The sequence below is a fragment of the Rattus rattus genome, chromosome 9 (assembly GCF_011064425.1).
Source record: "Rattus rattus isolate New Zealand chromosome 9, Rrattus_CSIRO_v1, whole genome shotgun sequence".
Lineage (NCBI taxonomy): Eukaryota > Metazoa > Chordata > Mammalia > Rodentia > Muridae > Rattus > Rattus rattus.
Window position 1 is genome coordinate 11717287 of NC_046162.1, and position 17230 is coordinate 11734516.

Genomic DNA, 17230 nt, shown 5'->3' on the forward strand with positions numbered 1-17230 from the left:
GTGGCTGTCTTCAGACACCAGAAGAGGGCATCGGATCCCATTATAGCCACCATGTGGTTGCTGGGAATTGAACTCAGGGCCTCTGGAAGAGCAGTCAGTGCTCTTAACCACTGAGCCATCTCTCCAGCCCTCCAGGCTGTTCTTGGCACTGGCTTTCCAGTAGGGCCTTCTCACAGTACAGATCAGCTGGCTATAATGCTCCTACAAAGCCAGAACCTCCTCTTGGGAATTCCTTCTATTCCCTCCATAGGGTGGGGAATAACAGCGTGCCTCAGAGGCCATCATTCCTTTAGCAATAAACCTGAGTTGTTAAAGAATACCGACCAGCTTGACGGGCACTCCAGCCAGCTTCACTTAAATTAGCTTAGAGGCCAGTATCCTAGAGGCAGCGGAGGACTGACTTTAGTTGTAGGGACTGGGGTGTGTCACCTAAGGATTTCTGGAGAATGTCAAGCATTGTGCAGCAGAGCGCACCATAAACACTGGAGTAAAGTAAGCAAACCCAGGAAGCTTCCTGTGGAGTGGGGTCAGGGGAGGGAACACATTTTGGCTTATGGGCCTTGCATGAGGCCTGCTGCTGGGTATTTCACATCTGGCTGGGGCAAACCTGAGGTCTCCACTGCAGAGATGACAAACAGCCAGGCTCAGGTTATAAGGAAGCAATAAAGGCAGACACTTCAGGGGGCTTGGGACAGCCGTTCCAAATCATCAACAATCGGTAGCGTTTACATTTCCAACTGAAAAGGGTACCATGGGAGCACACACTCTGAGAGGGGGAGTGTGCACTAGTGAAGGAGAAGTTGAAGCCTGTGCAGTGCTCCCCGTGCTCCCCTGTAACTGATGGTCTGAAGGGGAAGGTACTAGCTGCCTGCCTAGCCATGGCTGGGGCTATGTGAGCCAATAAGGTGCAGGCACAGTCAGGGCAACCCATTTGTCACAAGGAGGTATGACCTTGAAGGCGATCCATGGATGGGGGTGGGGTGGGGGCAGTGACAAAGATGAGGTGAAGACTCAGCTGCCAGAGCCCTGCAGACAGGCTTGGAAGCCAGGGAGCCACTTAGCCATGCTGTCTGCTTTTCTCTTTCTGACACTTTAAACACTTATGTTCATTATAAATGTCCCCATCGCTTCATGCTTTGGTGAGTTATGTCCATGGAAAAGATCACTTGTCATCTATTTATTGAGTACTACTTGGGGGCTGAGAGACAAACAAAATAGAAAGCTGTCATTTCCAGTGTGTCCTCTGCTCCAGGGAGAGGCAGGGACCGCAGGGGCACTGCACCTATGAGGAGCAACAGAGAGGACCACTCTCTAGAGAAGCCCAGCTCTGACACTAGCAGGCTGGACAGACTTAGGGACATTACCCAGCTTCTCCCATCTCCCCTAATTGGATAAAGAAAACAATGGCAACAGTTCTCCATAGGTGAAGACTCTGGATTGAGGTTCCCAGGGCAGAAAAAAAAAAGCAATTCTAATGTTGAAGATTCTACAAGGCAGATTCCTGAGGGCTTCTTGGTTATGGAGAACTGGAATGTTGCAGGTTTGAAGCCAAACTGTCATCCTCTGTCTTTAAGCTTCCTTGACAGTCATTCCTTGCTCGTCTGTCTGACCATGCATCCTTGTGACTGACTGTCAGATAAAACTTTTTGGAACGTGTTAATCTAACACCCCACTGGCTTCCACCAACCTCACAGCTAAGAACGTTATTAGACCGCATTGGAGACCTATGATAGCGACCTCCTCACTTTGCTACAACCCTACACCTGATGTTCTTATGGATGGGTTTGAAGAGTCTAAATTTATATTTATGATTGTATTTTGTTCTGTGACTCCATGAAACAAGTTCCTTAACAAAACATGTATGGAGTAATCTGAGTACTGAACATGGTCACTTATATTTGGCTCTAAAATAATAAACTCTCTTGTTTTCTTTCAAGATGAGAACTGTGTTTAGTGTCAGACTCAATACATACATACACAACATGCTTTTCACCCTCGGAAGCAGTCAGTCCTCAATAAAGGACACCTGTGTTCAATGATATGCAGATGACTCTGACACCATACAGACAGTGCCACCACTCAATGCAGCAAAGGAGCAGCATGAAGTGAGGCCCATCCCACCTCAGCTGGCGAGAGGCTAATTTCCTAAGGACCAGCTGAGGTCTCATGTCAGTTGCAGGGTCAGAGTATGTCTCTTATGTACTTCTAGAGAGTGCTAACCATTGTTCAGGACAGACCATAAATACTGGAGTAAAACCAGCACACCCAGGGAGCAGGGGAGAAGTGAACATATACACTTTTCCACACTGGCACAGCATGAGGCCTGCTGCTGGGTATTTTATATCCTCGTGGGACAACTGAGAGGTATGGGTCCTGCTGACAGATGACAGGCAGGCTCAGAAAGTAAGTAGCCTGCCCAGGGGCACACAGTTAGGAAGCAATAGAGGCAGATACTTCAGAGGCATGGGGATGAATATACTCTGATGCTTTAGTGGTGCGGCAATCACATTTACCTCACTAACAGTCTTGGCCACTCGACCAGGAAGCCCCAAATGAGACAGAACCCTCTGCAATTCAGTGGGTATGAAGGTACGTGCTGGCCTCGGTATGTTCTTATATGCTGGCCTCTGTATATATGTTCTTATGTGCTGGCCTCTGTATGTTCTTGCATGCTGGTCTCTGTATGTATGTTCTTACGTGCTGGCCTCTGTATGTTCTTACATGCTGGCCTCTGTATGTTCTGGCTCTGTACTTACTGTCATGCTCCTGTATTCATCTTCAAACATGTCCAAAAAAATCTCTTCTCCCTGCAAAGACAGGAAGGGAGTAAAATGGAGCTTATCCTACGTCCATAAATACAGCATTACAAGGGCTGTGTATGGCTTTAGAGGCCATCTGTTTTTCATTACAAGTTCTTGTAAATCCCAGAAACCAAAACACGCATGTGAATGTGAGCACACATGCACAGATAAAAGGCCAAATATCAAATTGCACTGTTCAACGTTTTCTTCCTTTTGAAAGTACCTTCTGAAAGCTAGCGTTTCTTCAGTCATATCAGTTAGTTAGAGCACAACAACAACAAAAGAAGGTAATGATACATAATATATAATTATAATACACACAAGGCTAATATTTCAAGTGCTTAGCATTACTTACTTCTCCAGAGTGGTTGGGAAGTGGGAAGTGCTATTAAGTCACTATGTTAAACGTGTGAGGCTCGTGCTGGTGGGGAGGCACCAATTGCCAGCACTAGCACTAAGCTTATATGGCTAGCTCCGTTTGTTTTTGAGGAAAGTCTTGCACTTGGTTGCTAAGGACAAGGACTGCACAGGACTCTACCTTGGGCAAAATCCAGCACTGCCTGATTCACTGTAAGAATGGGATGACAAAAGGACTTGTGTCTGGAAAAGAATAGGTTGGAGCCCAGGTCTGCTAAGCCACTCACTGTGAAGGCAAAATAATGCACAGGAAACGCACAGCCTCAGAGCCTGCCTCACAGTTGGGGCTGGGGAGAAGTCAGTGCAGCCACTGCCCTGCATCATGAACAGAACCATCCTGTCACCCTGGGCTCTTCTGGGAAATGGCTACTCTGTGCCTTTCTGTGTTTACAGCATCAGTACATTCAGTGGGCAGACAGATTTCCTTCAGGGGGTGGTGGCCCAGCCCTGCCCCTTTGTCTGGCCATGGTCCTGGCAAGGTAGAGTTTTAGATTACAGGATTGGGCTTAGCTCCGTTAAACCAGCAATGGCGGCAGGCAGAGTGCCAAGCACCAGCAGTATAAGCAAAGACAGTGGGCCAGGGAGGCACTGCTGCCTCCTCCCCGCCCAGCAGCTTGTTCAGGGGAACCAGGACCAGGAGGACCTCAGAGATCACAAGAGATCACCAGGATGACTCACCATGTGGATGAATCCGCTACAGCTGAGCCTCTGAGTCACCCTAAACTCATCCAGCATGTGAAGACATGGGGCAACAGAGGCCTCAGTGACCCCGAATCTGCCTTAATCTAGAACTTCTCGGTCTCTGGAATAACTGCTGCTGATGGCATCTTCTCAGAGCAGCCCAACTATACTAAGACGTGCCTTACGATCAGAGCCGAACAAAACTGTATGAACTGGTCTAACTGGGTCTCCTAAAGCAAGAACCTGAAGGTAAATGTCTCTAAATCCTTCAGATCCTAAAGGTCACCTCACTAAACGCAACATGGTTCCTTACATGCTGGCATTGAGTTTTCTTAGCATGTATACTTACAGATATTACACAATATGTAATTGATAAAAATCATGGGTGATTCATATAGTTTCCTATGTATTAAGAGATATGACTTACGAATTTGACTGTCATATATCTCATAAATTACAGTAAATTTATGAGTAACTGATAAACAATTTGCCATAAACTAATAGTAAGTCCTCAGAAATTTTATTGTTCTTGTAAGAGACTGTGGGATTAAGTGCTGGTGTCCAATATTCATAAGCATGAAAAGTTTTCAAAGGGCCAACCAAGCAGCTCGGCAGGTGAGCTTGCGTTTGGTGCAACCTGATGACCCAGGTTTGATTCCATGTTCTATGATGGAAGGAGTGTACCAACTCCTCAAGGTCCTCCTCTAATCTCTGCATGCACGCCACAGAACGCAATATACTTAACCATGTGTGCATATATCTACTCCCACACCACTGCCTATAAGACCAGACTCCACCACCCTCTACTCCATGAGAGATACCCCCTGCTACTGTCCGCCTGTGCTGCCAAGTACCTTATAGAAATGACGTACAAGGTGGACACTCTCTTCTCTTGCACCCTGTTGAAGAAGAAGGAAAGTGTGAGGGACGCAGATCTGAGGGGAAACAGTAGGTGATTCAGTTAAACAGGGGAGTCAGTTACAGAATAAAGCTATAATGTCTCCTCCTTAACACAAAATTCTTTCACCAGTGCATGCATGTATGTACACACATACACACACACACACAAACACACACTGTAGGTATATATGTTTCTACGTGTATAAAAGCTTTGCCATACAAAAGGAACATTTGAAAACTCCCAGGGGTAATCTCCAAAATAAGCCACTAGAGTGCAAGAAACTGGGATGTCCCAGTGGTCTGCATTGGGGGCGGCACCTCCGGACAAGTGTGCTTCAGCAGGAGCTTGGGGGTAGGGGGTCACAGGTATCTGGGGCCTAGCTTCTCTGAGCTAGACTAGGGGTGTCATGAACAGGCAGTGTCAGCAGCCTCATGACTGGTGTCCTCAACTGACGGACAACAGTACAGGAAGGGAAGGGGAAGGCATGGCCTCACCTCCAGGCAGGCCAGGTGCACATCCTTGATGACACAGCCAGAGCTGGTCAGTACTTGCTGCTTCAGGAGCAGGCAGCTCAGCTCCAGTGTAGCCAACCGGATCTTGCCATCTGCAGAGCACAGCGGAGTCAGCCCAGTACCCACAAAGCCCAGTGTGCACTGCAAACACACGCTCTTGTTTTCCTTCTTTGAGGTTACCCACCACCTGATGGGTGGTGGCCTATTATCCAAGGACTCTCACTCTGGGGGTGGGGGAGGGAAGTACAGGTGGGGGTGGAGGTGGGGATGAGAGCCAACACATATCAATCCCTTCCCAGTAGTTAACGGGTAAAGTGCTTTTGTTAGGTGTGAGCAAGGGTGGGTGGGAGAAGGAGGGAGGGACACTGTGCTGCAGCTGTGCCTGTCCAGCATGTTTCCCTCTTCCAGGTATGGATATAGACCAGCATGCTCTACATGACCCACTGTGGGTCATGTGACTTAGTAGAATTGGGCTTTCTCACCTGCTAGATCTCAAACTCAGGACAAGTGTCACTCAGTAGTTCCCACCCTACCCGTCAGGGGCTGGGCTTCTATTCCCCTTTCCGCAGCCTGATCCCTATACGACTCCACCATTTGGCTACACTGTCTCTTGCCCAGTTTGGATGGCCATTCTTCTCCTTCTCCCTCTCCCTCTCTCTCTCCTTCTCCCTCCCCTTCCCTCTCCCTCCCTCTCCCTTTCTCCTCTCATGGTCCACTTCAGTCTGCTGGCCATGCCCAGCCTGGCCTCTCTCCTCTGCCTACTTCTCCCTTGTTTCTGCAGTGTACTTTTCAGGAGTCATCAGATCTTCCTCTCATTTCAATTTTCATTCAGTACCCAGGCTGTGAGCCCTAGGTGTTCCCACCCTTGTTCCTGATCAGATGACACCAGATAAGAGGGGCCCAGGAAGCTTGTGCTGCTCAATTCTATAGTATGACAGAAGGGCCCAGGCTCTCCACGTGCTGGGTGTGAGAATTAGAACAACTGTGGGCCTGAATGAGTGGGCATGACAGCTAGCACTAGCTACTCCCCACCCCTGCTGACATCACCAGTCTTCGGAAGGTGTCTAGAAAGGGGCTCCAAATTTCCTCCCTTGGGGTTGAGCACACTGAGTACCTGTAGAGATTTCCTCCTGGGGGTTTACATAGGACCCGGCTCCAGGTTTGAGTGCTGGCTAGTACAGCATGAAGCTCATCACAATTTGGTCACAGTTAACAGAAACCCGACCCAGACTAGCTTCAACTCCATAAGCAGAAACGATAAACAAACACAAACACAATGGCCGACTTACAAAATCTGTTAGGGCAGAAGGGGATGGGGTGGGCACTGGCTTAATAATGCGTTGGGGATTCTATGCTACTTTCTGGATTGGAAAGGTAACTATTTGCTACTGGAAGCCATCTCTTTCCTCCTAGAGAAGATACCCACTGCCTAACCTAAGCAAACTGCCCCACGGGTCTTTGCACTTTATTTCTAAGGAAAGGTGTTAGTGTAGGGGAGAATGAGGGAGCAGAGTGCCTTTGGGTGTTGTGCCTGAGGTCTAAGATACCGAAGCTCAAGCAGTGGCACCCCAGGGACACACCCCTGACAACAGCTCTTCGGCTAATGCCCGTAGGTGAGGTTGAAACGGAAGAGAAGAAAATTTGTGCTTACAAAGGCCAAAGTTATGTACATGCAAGGCAGGCCTTGTTTAGCACGCAAGGCAGGCCTTGTTTAGCATGCAAGGCAGGCCTTGTTTAGCATGATAAAGCCCAGGGAAGGTTGTTCTCCTCACTTAGGCACCCCACCCACCCACTCCAGACCTTCCATCCCTCTCCACTCTGGACAGGTTATGTGCAGTTCTATTCCCTCTGCTGGCCACCAAGTTCCTGCCTTCACAAGTTCCAGCCAGAGTTGACTACAACACAGTTCCCTCAATGCCCTGACCTCTGTGGCGCCAACTGTTTCCCCTGCCCCCCAAAACTCGCCCCTGACCCCAGTCCCAGGAAAAGGCTCTGCATCCTTTAAATAAATACCTCAGCAGTAACTGACCCAACAAGTACCCCATGTCTTGAGTCACAACCTGTGTCCTTTTTCTCCTGCCTCAGGGTCCTAAGGTGTCTTTTCTTTGTCACTTCTAGGCCTTTACAGACCATGCATGTGGGTCTCCAGTGCTGGCCTTGTCCTGACCTTTGCTCCGAGCACAAGACCCCCATCTCCATAGTCTTCAGCTTTTGGGACTTTGAAGACCATCAGCTGTGGCCCTTGGCTAGTTCGTAGGATGCAGTCTGAAAGCATCCATCCCATGGCTGTTAGGACACCTACTGTCCCCTGAGGCCAATGACCTGGCTCTCCAGGTCCCTCTCCCACTTGTTAGCATAGCCACACGCATTGCTCCAGTCAGTGCTTGACCAACTCCAGCTGACCTGGCTGAGGCTACCACACTAAGCTGCTCTAACCATACTTCTCTTCCCTGGTGAAGCAGGAGGCCAGATTATCTCCCGCACATTCACTCGTTTTTAGTGATCTTTCTCTTGTCTTTGCAGAGCAGCCACACAACTGTTGACATTCCAGGCCAGAGAACTGAGCTGTAGAGGTCCTGTGCAACTTGAGGTGTTCAGCACTAGGCTAAGAACATTCTCAGTCATTCAGTTCAAAATGTTTCTAGTCACATGTCTCCTGGAGTAAAAATCCCCCTTACCCTAGCTGGGAAAGCTCCATCCCATTGCTATCATTGCTTTAGTGGCTGGCAATGATGGGTGCTGGGTCAAACCACTGGAGACACTGGGCACAAGAGTGTATCCTCACACAACCTTTAAACCTGTTGATTCACTCAGACTCTCAGCTTAGTTCATCCCCACAATATGGCCTCAGAATCCCCAGAGAAGAGGGTCCCAGCCATGATGAAAGCAGAAAAGAAAGGCTGGTGTAGAGAGAGAAGAGAGGTGTGATTACACCTGAGGGTGTACACAGTTCCAGAGACTGAGCCCTGCCTGCAAGAGAAGGCAGATGTTGGTGGCTAGGGAAAAGGAACGGCTGAGAGTTCTCCAGCTTCTCAAAAAGAGCGGATCTAGAACCTATGGCTCATGTGCCTGGCTAGGACTCTGTTCCCGAAATACCCCAAGATAGGGCTACCTGGTTGGGCAGCATTGTTCATGATCCTGATGAGTCTCTCTGCCAGCAGATGGTTGTAGGTGGTTTTCTCAGCTTCACTTGGCACTGGGAGCTGGATTCGTTTTAGTTTTTCAGGATCCATGCCTGGAATGGAGAAAGAAGAAAAATGGCCCTTGGCAAAGCTGCTCAGTGGGAATCTTCTTCCTAAAGGATCTTTGCAGGGGGAGTCTGCAGCAGCAGCTGCCGTGTTCCTTCTCAGAGACGTCGGCCTGGTCACTGCCTTGGTTTAGCTTCTGTCTAGGTTCCATGTACACTGAACATGCATAAATATATCACAACATACATTTTCTGTCTAGGTTCCATGTACACTGAACATGTATAAATATATCACAACATACATTTTCTGAGGGTAAGGAGATGCTTCTGCTGGTAAAATGCTTGCTGCACAAGTATTGGGGCCCAAGTTCAATCCCCAGATGCCATGTACAATATGTGGCACATACTGTAATTCTGCACTGAGAAGATCCTGGCTCGCTTAGCCCAGTCAGTGAGCTCTAGGCCAGTGAGACCTCATCACAAAAAACAAGGGGAATGGTACCATGGAGCACCCAAGGTTTGCTTCTGGCCTCCAAGCACATGCACATGCACATGCACACATACCTAAACCTACATGAACACATGAATACACACACTCACACACACACGCTCTTCAACTCACATAAATACACACATGTGCATGCACACACACACACACACAATACACACACACATACACTATTCAAAACATTTACTTTCTATTGCTATTTGTAAATAGGACATCAACTTGGTGCGAAAATTAACAGTAACTATGAAAGCCAAATGGAATAGTGTTCTCACATTCTAGCCAATGACTGTTGACTGGACTTACTGTTGACTGCCTACTCGCCCTTGGCAGTGAGGAGGATAGCCCTGGAGCCAATGGTGGCACCGTTGACAGATGAGGCAGAAGTAGAAAAGGAGCAGCTTTCACCAGAGCCACTCACTGCCATTCTCTGTGAGTCTGTGTGCATGTAAGGGCAGCCCTTTATACTCCATGCAGACACAGACCCCAGGAATAGAGATGAGACATACAAGGCCCAACGACCATAGCTTTAAGTTCCCACTAATGAACGAAAACAGCTAAGTGGGATGCCCAACACGTTAGCTGCAGGCTCTGAGCTGAGTGGGGCAGATGCCAGCCCCGCTCCTGACGAGTAGAACAGCAAAGAGGTGCTGAATGAAATCTTTGGCCCAGGCAGATGTACAAAAAGTAAAACTCATAAATCATATCTATCGCCAAGAAACAAAGAAATATCTCCCTCTCCCCCACCAGGGGAAATGAATAGTATGTAATAAATGACAAAAGAGAGAGTGGGGTGGAGGGTAGGAATGGGCATGTCTGTACTCAGGCCATGATAGTATTTTTCCTGAAGAGGTACCAGGAGCTGGGATGTCAGGAAGACCTGCCAAGGCTTCAACAATGATGGCCTGAGAGGCAGGCCTTTGCAAACTCCTGTCCTCCCCTCTGACGTGGTGCTTGAGAAATACTGCAGAAATAAACACAGTGCTTGACCCAGGCGCCGAGACCCCTGTGGATTGTTTATGCCTGAAGCATAGCTTTTCCTGTTATTTCAGTTGGGGAAGTGGCACTTCTCAGAACCCTTGAGTTTCATCTAGAACCTTGGTAAGACAGTGGTGGTGGCACTGCTGGGTTCCCAGAGAAACCTGCTTTGTGCGCAGTACTGGTGCTGTAAAGCAGTCTTCTGCTTTATTGAAATGACTTAGGAAGAAAGGCCTGAGGGCTGGTGTTGTGTAGGGCTCTCTCACACCCACAGTACAGCTTTGAGGCTCAACTTGTGGGTTCTGCAGCTTGATGCCAAGCGTCTGACTTGGAAGATCTCTGGGTCAACCCAATCTTTTTGGCTTTCACTCTCCTTGAGGTGCCAACCTCGTCCCCACATTTCTCTTTCCTTCCAGTATAAGGGGTGGACACAGGGCAGGACTGCTGCTCTGTGGCTCTGGGCAACAGCTCTCTCCCTACTGCTGCTCTTCCTCCCTAGGGCACCTACACTTTCACTATGCAGTCAGCTTCTCCATTACAGAGGACAGTGAGAGGCCAGGGGTAGATTCCCCTAGAGTTTCATAGGGAGGCCCTTTCTTAGGACTGCTCTAGCCTTCCTTAGACTTTCATTGTGTTCTTTCTTGACCATCTGCCAGGCTCCCAGAGTCCTGAACCCCGCACTCTGGGCCACATGCCTTTGGTGAGGAAGTCAAGGCTCAGAGTGATTCTGTGCTTTCTCAGTTCTTTTTTGGAGATAACTCCAAAGGTGGCTGAGATCCAGTTAGGGAGGGGTGGTGGGACCACCCACACGGGAGCCCTGGGATTGTTGTCACTGGGTAGTTAGTCACTGTCACCTCTTACTGGGTACCTACGGGAATCTGTGGTTGCATCCTGGGTAATATGCTTCTGTTTGGTGCGGGTTGCAAAAGGGGAGACGAAGAAGTAGAAGAAAATCCAACTCAAGAAAAGTGAAAGTCAGGCTGCAGGGGACCAAAGACGGAAACTTTTCCAGTGAAGCCTCATGTTTCTGAAGGTAAACTTGGAGGCACAGCTGTGGGGTGGTCCTGTGCACTGATCACTGAGCATCTCCTGTATCAATGTTGTGTAAAGAATGTGCCCCAATTATCTCTGATTGGTTAATAAAGAGCTGACCAGCCTATGGCTGGACAAAAAATATAATAGGGCAGCGCTTCCTTTCTAAGTCAGGGGGTCCCAGGTAGAAAGAAAGGAAGAGAGGATCACATGGAAGAAGAAAAGCGGTGACCATGATGTGAGGAGTCCTCCATGTGGGAGTCCTGATGAGCATGAAGAGCAGATCACCAAGACACTGGCTGGGAAGACGCACATGGAGCAGAGTAAGCCAGGGAGAGACTCAGACTGAAGGTAAAGGACGCGTGGCTGTGAAATACGATAGCTTAGAGGGTTAGCATGGCTTAGAACCTGCTCACCCCGGCTTGCAGTTTGCTAATAAACTCAGAGACCTTTGTGTCCATTATTTGAGAAGCAGAAGGGGACCAGATAAAAACTTCCACCCCAGAATTATAGCCTACACACATCTGGGGAGGGTTGAGGTAGGGGCCCTTCACAGAGGTCGGCGGGAAGCCAGTGGAGTAGGAAGAAGCAGCAGCCTTCATTGTGTTCTGGCTAGCTCTGGGTAGCTAGCCTTCATCTTCCAAGCCAATCAAGGTGAGTTCCATGTCTGGTTCTACTCCCAGATCTGAATGCATAGCACAGGCCGCAAGGAAAGACAGTAGAGTAGGTTCTTCTCTGTTTTCTACCCTGGCAACACTAAAACCTCATAAGATCTTGGTTCTTTTCACTAAGTTCCTTCAGTGTCAGGTACCTTGCTGTCTCTCCTGCAGCCTCTAAGACCTCCTCTGTTCCTTTGAATCCACCCCTCTGCCTGGGCCCCAGTTGTCAAGGTGTGTGTAGCAATACACAACACCACACATTGCCACCACCCTGAAAGCAGTTATCAAACACCAATCAAGTGCTTCTCAAGAAGGTTTCATCATATGCCAAGACCTAACTCCAAACAACTAACCAATCGAAAAGCTTAGGTTCTATGCAGACAAGGTATTTCTAGAGGAAGGGTACAGTCCCTGTGAAGGTTCTTCCTAGCACCTGCAAGGCCCTGGTTCCACCCCCGAGCCTAGGAAAAAGAGATGAATAAAATAAGTCTACATAAAGTGAGCTCAAAGAAGAAGCCTGCTAAGACCTCAGAGGTAGGAAAAAGCCCAGCGCCAACTCCATTTTCTGCTTTTCTGCCCATATTATGAGATCCTGCTCATCCATTTTTCCCTCTACCTGCCCCAAAGTATGTGTGTCTTGCTATTACTCTCAACTCAAAGGCCACTGGATCAGATCTTAATGGAGGTAGCTTTTTTATTTTTGAAGAAGGTCTCACACGTAGCCTCAGACTGACCAACGGCTCTCCACCTTCCTGAAAATGGTAGGGATTACAGATATGGGCCACCCACTCACTGAATTAACTCATTTTATTATTTAAAGATTTTAATTATATCTACTTATGGTGGCTTAAGTGTAGTGGCCAGAGGACAACTGATGAAAGTTGGCTCTCTCTGTCTACCGGGTGGGGCCTAGGGATCAAACATGGGCGGCTAAGCTGGGCAGCAAGTGCACCTTTACTTGATAAACTGTCTCGCCAGACTTTAGTTAGTTAATTTTTTGAAATCAACTCTGGCCCACTGTAAACAAAATAAAGCAAAACTAAACCAAAAAAACAAACAAGTAAAACAAAAACAAAAACAAATCAACAATAACCAAAGAAACAAAAGAGTGCTCCAATTTGAACAGGAGAAAGGTTACCACACAAGCAGCTGTGGAAACGAGATCCTGAGCAGTCAGTCAGTTGAGCTGGACAGTTCAACACAGGCCAGGAGACAGGAGGCCTGGCTGGATCCGGTCTTGTTCTCTGTGACAAGCAGTGCATCATGACTATGAACAGCCTTGGGAAGCAGTGTGCGGGGAAGCATTTCATTTGGGATTTTGAACTACCTGACTGAAAGAAACTATGTCTGATGGTGCTGAAGGAACAAGGTCCATGATGGTTTAACCTTCGCACTGCACTTGACTACATCTGGAATGACAGAGGAGACACAGACAGGCATGTCTGGGAGGGCATTTCCATAGAGGTTTAGCAGAGGAGGGACGACCCACTTCAAGTATATCGCTCTGCTTTCTGACTGAGGACATGATACGATAACCTGTCTCATGCTTCAGCCCCGACAGACTACCACCCTTCTAAAACATGACCCAAAGTCAAACCTTCACTTTCCCGACTCTTGTCATTGCCCTAACACGACAGGGGCATGCATATAAAATGTGAGAAGGCACACAGGTATGATCCGCACATGCGGTATGGTTTTCAGTTACAGAAAGGCAGGCTCGGTGGCAAATGAACGACAGCCTCTTTCCAGTCATTTCCCTCTGTCTGAGATAAGCCTCTGAAATAAGGTTTTGCCTGTTTGCTCAAGTCTCGAGTGCCTCAAGAAAACTTCCACAGAGACCTTTATATGTAGCACAGGACTCACTGAGATCTGAGATCTGCCTCCCAGCCGGCCGTGTGCGCCCTCGTTCCTCTCCTGCCAACGATCAGGATGGAGAGAGGTATAGAGATCATCACTTTCAATTAACAAATCCAAAGAACCCAGAAGAGAAAGGAAAGGCATGGCTCCACACTGTAGTCAGGCTTCCCTCCTAGCTTGGACTTCTAGATTCTTCTTGGCTGCCGTGCACACACAGGTCAGGGGTGGAGGACACCTTTGGCAAAGGAAGCAGATGGAGACCTGACTGAGGAGTAGACATGAACAGGAAAACATGTCGACTCAGTTTTCTGTTGCTTGTGACCTCAGGTTATTCTAGCTGTAGTCTCATAGGCACTGGCAGCACTGGCAAACTCTAGACCAACAGTTCTGAGAGCTATGCAGACTGTAAGTCAGTCTGTAATGTATTTCCCATTCTCAGCTTGCATCAGCTGCAATCTGCAAAGTAGTGTCTGCCAGCTCTCATCCCCAGAATCTTGTCACCCACTTTTCAGCTTTTCTATACCTCTTGGTGGTGTTCCAGGAACTTCTTAGCAAAACAAAACAAATCCCAAGGCCCAAAGTGCCTCCTAGGTAAACAGTGGGGGCGGGATTGGACAGGGAGTGAAATGGAGAGACTAGGACTACAGAGCCGCCCAATACACAGTCTCTACTCAGACTTGCATTTTCTATTACAGATACTAACCAGAATTTATTATGTGGCCCAGCTGAATCATGCTACCGCCTTCCTTAGTCAGGCAACCCTTCCCACTGTGGGGCCTTCGTTTCAGTGCAGATCTCATCTATTAAGATTTACGGGAAGGCTTGAGCTCACATTTGGTTTCTATTAACAAGGCTTTCAGGCTGAAATTGTTTTCTAAGGGGAAAATATCTACTGAGAAAAGAATATCTTATTTGGGGACTGCTTCAGGGGAAGGACATGGGAAAGAGAAGCTGGAATCAAATGTAGCTAACCAGAAAGCCAGCCAGCCAAACAGCCACCACTCGAAGTCACTCAAGGCAGCCCCTGTGCCCAGGGGCCAGGCTGGCACACCATGTGTAGCAGCCCCTCCACCAGCAGCTTCCCCAGGGTGTCAGGGTCTCTGGCTGTCAAACTTGAGCTTTTTTTGTTTTTGTTTTTGTTTTACATTTTCCTTAATTTGCCTGTTTAAATGGCCCAATTTTACTAGCTCTAAACACTATTTGTCACAGAGAAACTTGAGTCAGGAATTTGGTCACCACCCAGATTGTTCCCATCCACATCAAGAAGAAGGCTTGGTCCTCAGCTGTGGCCACTCCTGTCACATTAGCACAAGGCCCTTGAGCAATTGTAGGGTCCCCACTGACCTGTTCTCTTGCTGGACCTCACCCTTCCCACTCAGTTCGATGTCTATCCTACCTGCATAGCCTGCTGATTTCCAAGTCTGTCACAGACCTTACACCTCCATAGCCCACACCACTCCACTGCTTGCTTCCTCATGACATGTTCAGCTTCGCTCCAGCAGCTCACTCCCCCAAGCTGAAACCCAGAGCTGGAGGCTCCTCTGGAAACTGGATCTGAGGATATTCTCTTCCCTTTTTTTCTTATCTTTAAAAAAAAATTTCCTTCCTTCCTTATTTATGTATTTATTAGAATTATTTATTTTATGTGAGTACACTGTAGCTGTCTTCAGACACACCAGAAGAGGGCATCAGTTCTCATTACAGATGGTTGTGAGCCTCCATGTGGTTGCTGGGATTTGCACTCAGGACCTCTGGAAGAGCAGTCAGTGCTCTTAACCACTGAGCCATCTCTCCAGCCCCTCCTTATCCTTTACATTATTTATTTTATATGCACGTGTACCTTGCCTGCATATATGTCTGTGCACCATATGCATAGTTAACTGATGGTTGTAAGCCACCATGTGGTTGCTGGGAATCAAACCTGGCTCCTCTTGAAGAGCAGTCAGTGCTCTTAACTGCCAAGCCATCTCTCCAGCCTCTCTGAGGGCATTTTCCTGCTTTTAAGTTCTCTAGGGTTTTCTACTATACTTGGCATAAACCTGAATCTCTTCACATGCCTCCCTGGCCAGTCTCACTGGGCCTATACAATATGTCTGTACTTCCCTATGCAGGCCCTTTGTCTGGAGCGGTCTGCTTCATCCTCACAGAGCTAACTCCGTGGTACTCTTCCAGTTCGGTTATAAGTTGTTCTGTCCTTTGGAGAAGCATTCCCTGGCTGCTTTGACAGGGACCTGGCTTTACCTCCACTCTGCTCTCTCATTTCCTGCTTTCCTTTCCCATTGCCTTGATTTCTCTTCTTGTTCACTTGGATATGACTGGCCAGAATGGTCCCAGTTCATTCAGCAGTACCCTGCACGGGCATGTGCTAGGCTTCCTCAATCCTTACTCACACTGTCTACATCCCACATGGCTTATGTCTTCTGATTGGACTGCTAGAGTCCATCTTGAAGGATGCAAAGTAGGTATGAAATTTCCAGGCTCAACTGGCTCTATAGCCACCATGGCTCACAAGAACAGAGCTCTTGGGCCACTGTACTTCCTCCTAGGATGACTCCAGCCTGCTGGCTTCTTGAATCACCTTCCCATCCTAGTATACGTGAGCACTGACAGATGTGTTCCCGGCACTGTGCACCCTGTGGCTCTGTCCTTTGCCAACTTTCATTTTGAGCACTTCTTCCTCAAACACATGGTCTAAGAACAGTCCAGAAGTCATTCCTGACTCCTGCAGGGAGGCTCCTGTGTGGTTTTCCAACAGGGATGCTAAGGGTCTGCCCAGAATATGTACACACAACAACAAGTCAACTCCAGGCTAAGTACACATGTTCTTTAACATGCTGGTTTTAGTAACACTGAGAAAACTGTTTGTGAACTTCTTTAAAATGTTTTGGAATTTACTTTTTTTACTTTATATCTATAAATGTTTTGCCTATATGCACCGCATGCATGCCTGATGATCTACAAGCGTGTGACGTTTGGAACTCTGGGGGCTCTTGAGAGTATAAAAACTCTAGAGTTCCGAGAGGGGCTGCGGCTGCTGCTACTCCTCCTTGTGCTGGCTGCTGGCATTTGTTGGTTGGAGATGTCCTGATGATGAATCTCAAAACTGCCCCAAAGAACTCAGTGCTCCTATCAGCAGGAGACAGCCTAATGATAGTAACACCTTCCTCTCTAGCCTTCCTTCGCTTCTACCTAGTGTTGGAGGGTTGGGAGGGATTAGGTGGAGAAGGGTGGAACCTATAAGGTAGCCAAAAGTCTGGTCTGGCTACAATGCTCTGGAAACAGTGATGAGTCAGTCTCTCTCTCTCTCTCTCTCTCTCTCTCTCTCTCTCTCTCTCTCTCTCTCACACACACACACACACACACACACACACACACCCCAATAATCTAAACTTTTAAGAAACCACAGAAAAGAAATTAAATCTGTAGGAAGCAGCAGAATATATGAAATAAATTTAAGAATAGAAATCAGTGAAACAGGAAATCCATCAAGAATGTCAGTAAAACTGATAATCCTCTAGGCAAAGTGGTCAGAAAAAGATGAGATGATCCCAAATTATCAATATCACAAACTAGACAGAGCCCAGTCTCAGATCTTCTAGACAAGGCAAGATGACAGAAGAGAGCCCTGGACATATTGTAATAACACATCTGACAGGTTAGATGAAATGACCAAATGCCTTGACAGATGTGAATCAACAAA

The 17230-nt window shown here is 47.8% G+C and overlaps 1 protein-coding gene across 3 annotated transcripts in view; it reads right to left on the minus strand.

Moving 5' to 3' along the window:
- Positions 1–17230, minus strand: part of Clec16a (C-type lectin domain containing 16A) — a 191114-nt gene that overhangs the window by 102713 nt on the left and 71171 nt on the right. For all 3 annotated transcript variants that reach the window (XM_032913756.1, XM_032913757.1, XM_032913755.1), the window contains 4 exons: positions 8425–8547; positions 5295–5404; positions 4754–4798; positions 2757–2807 (listed from right to left, as the gene is read on the minus strand). In XM_032913756.1, the coding sequence (XP_032769647.1) occupies positions 2757–2807; positions 4754–4798; positions 5295–5404; positions 8425–8547 (329 nt within the window). The remainder of the gene's footprint in view (positions 1–2756; positions 2808–4753; positions 4799–5294; positions 5405–8424; positions 8548–17230) is intronic.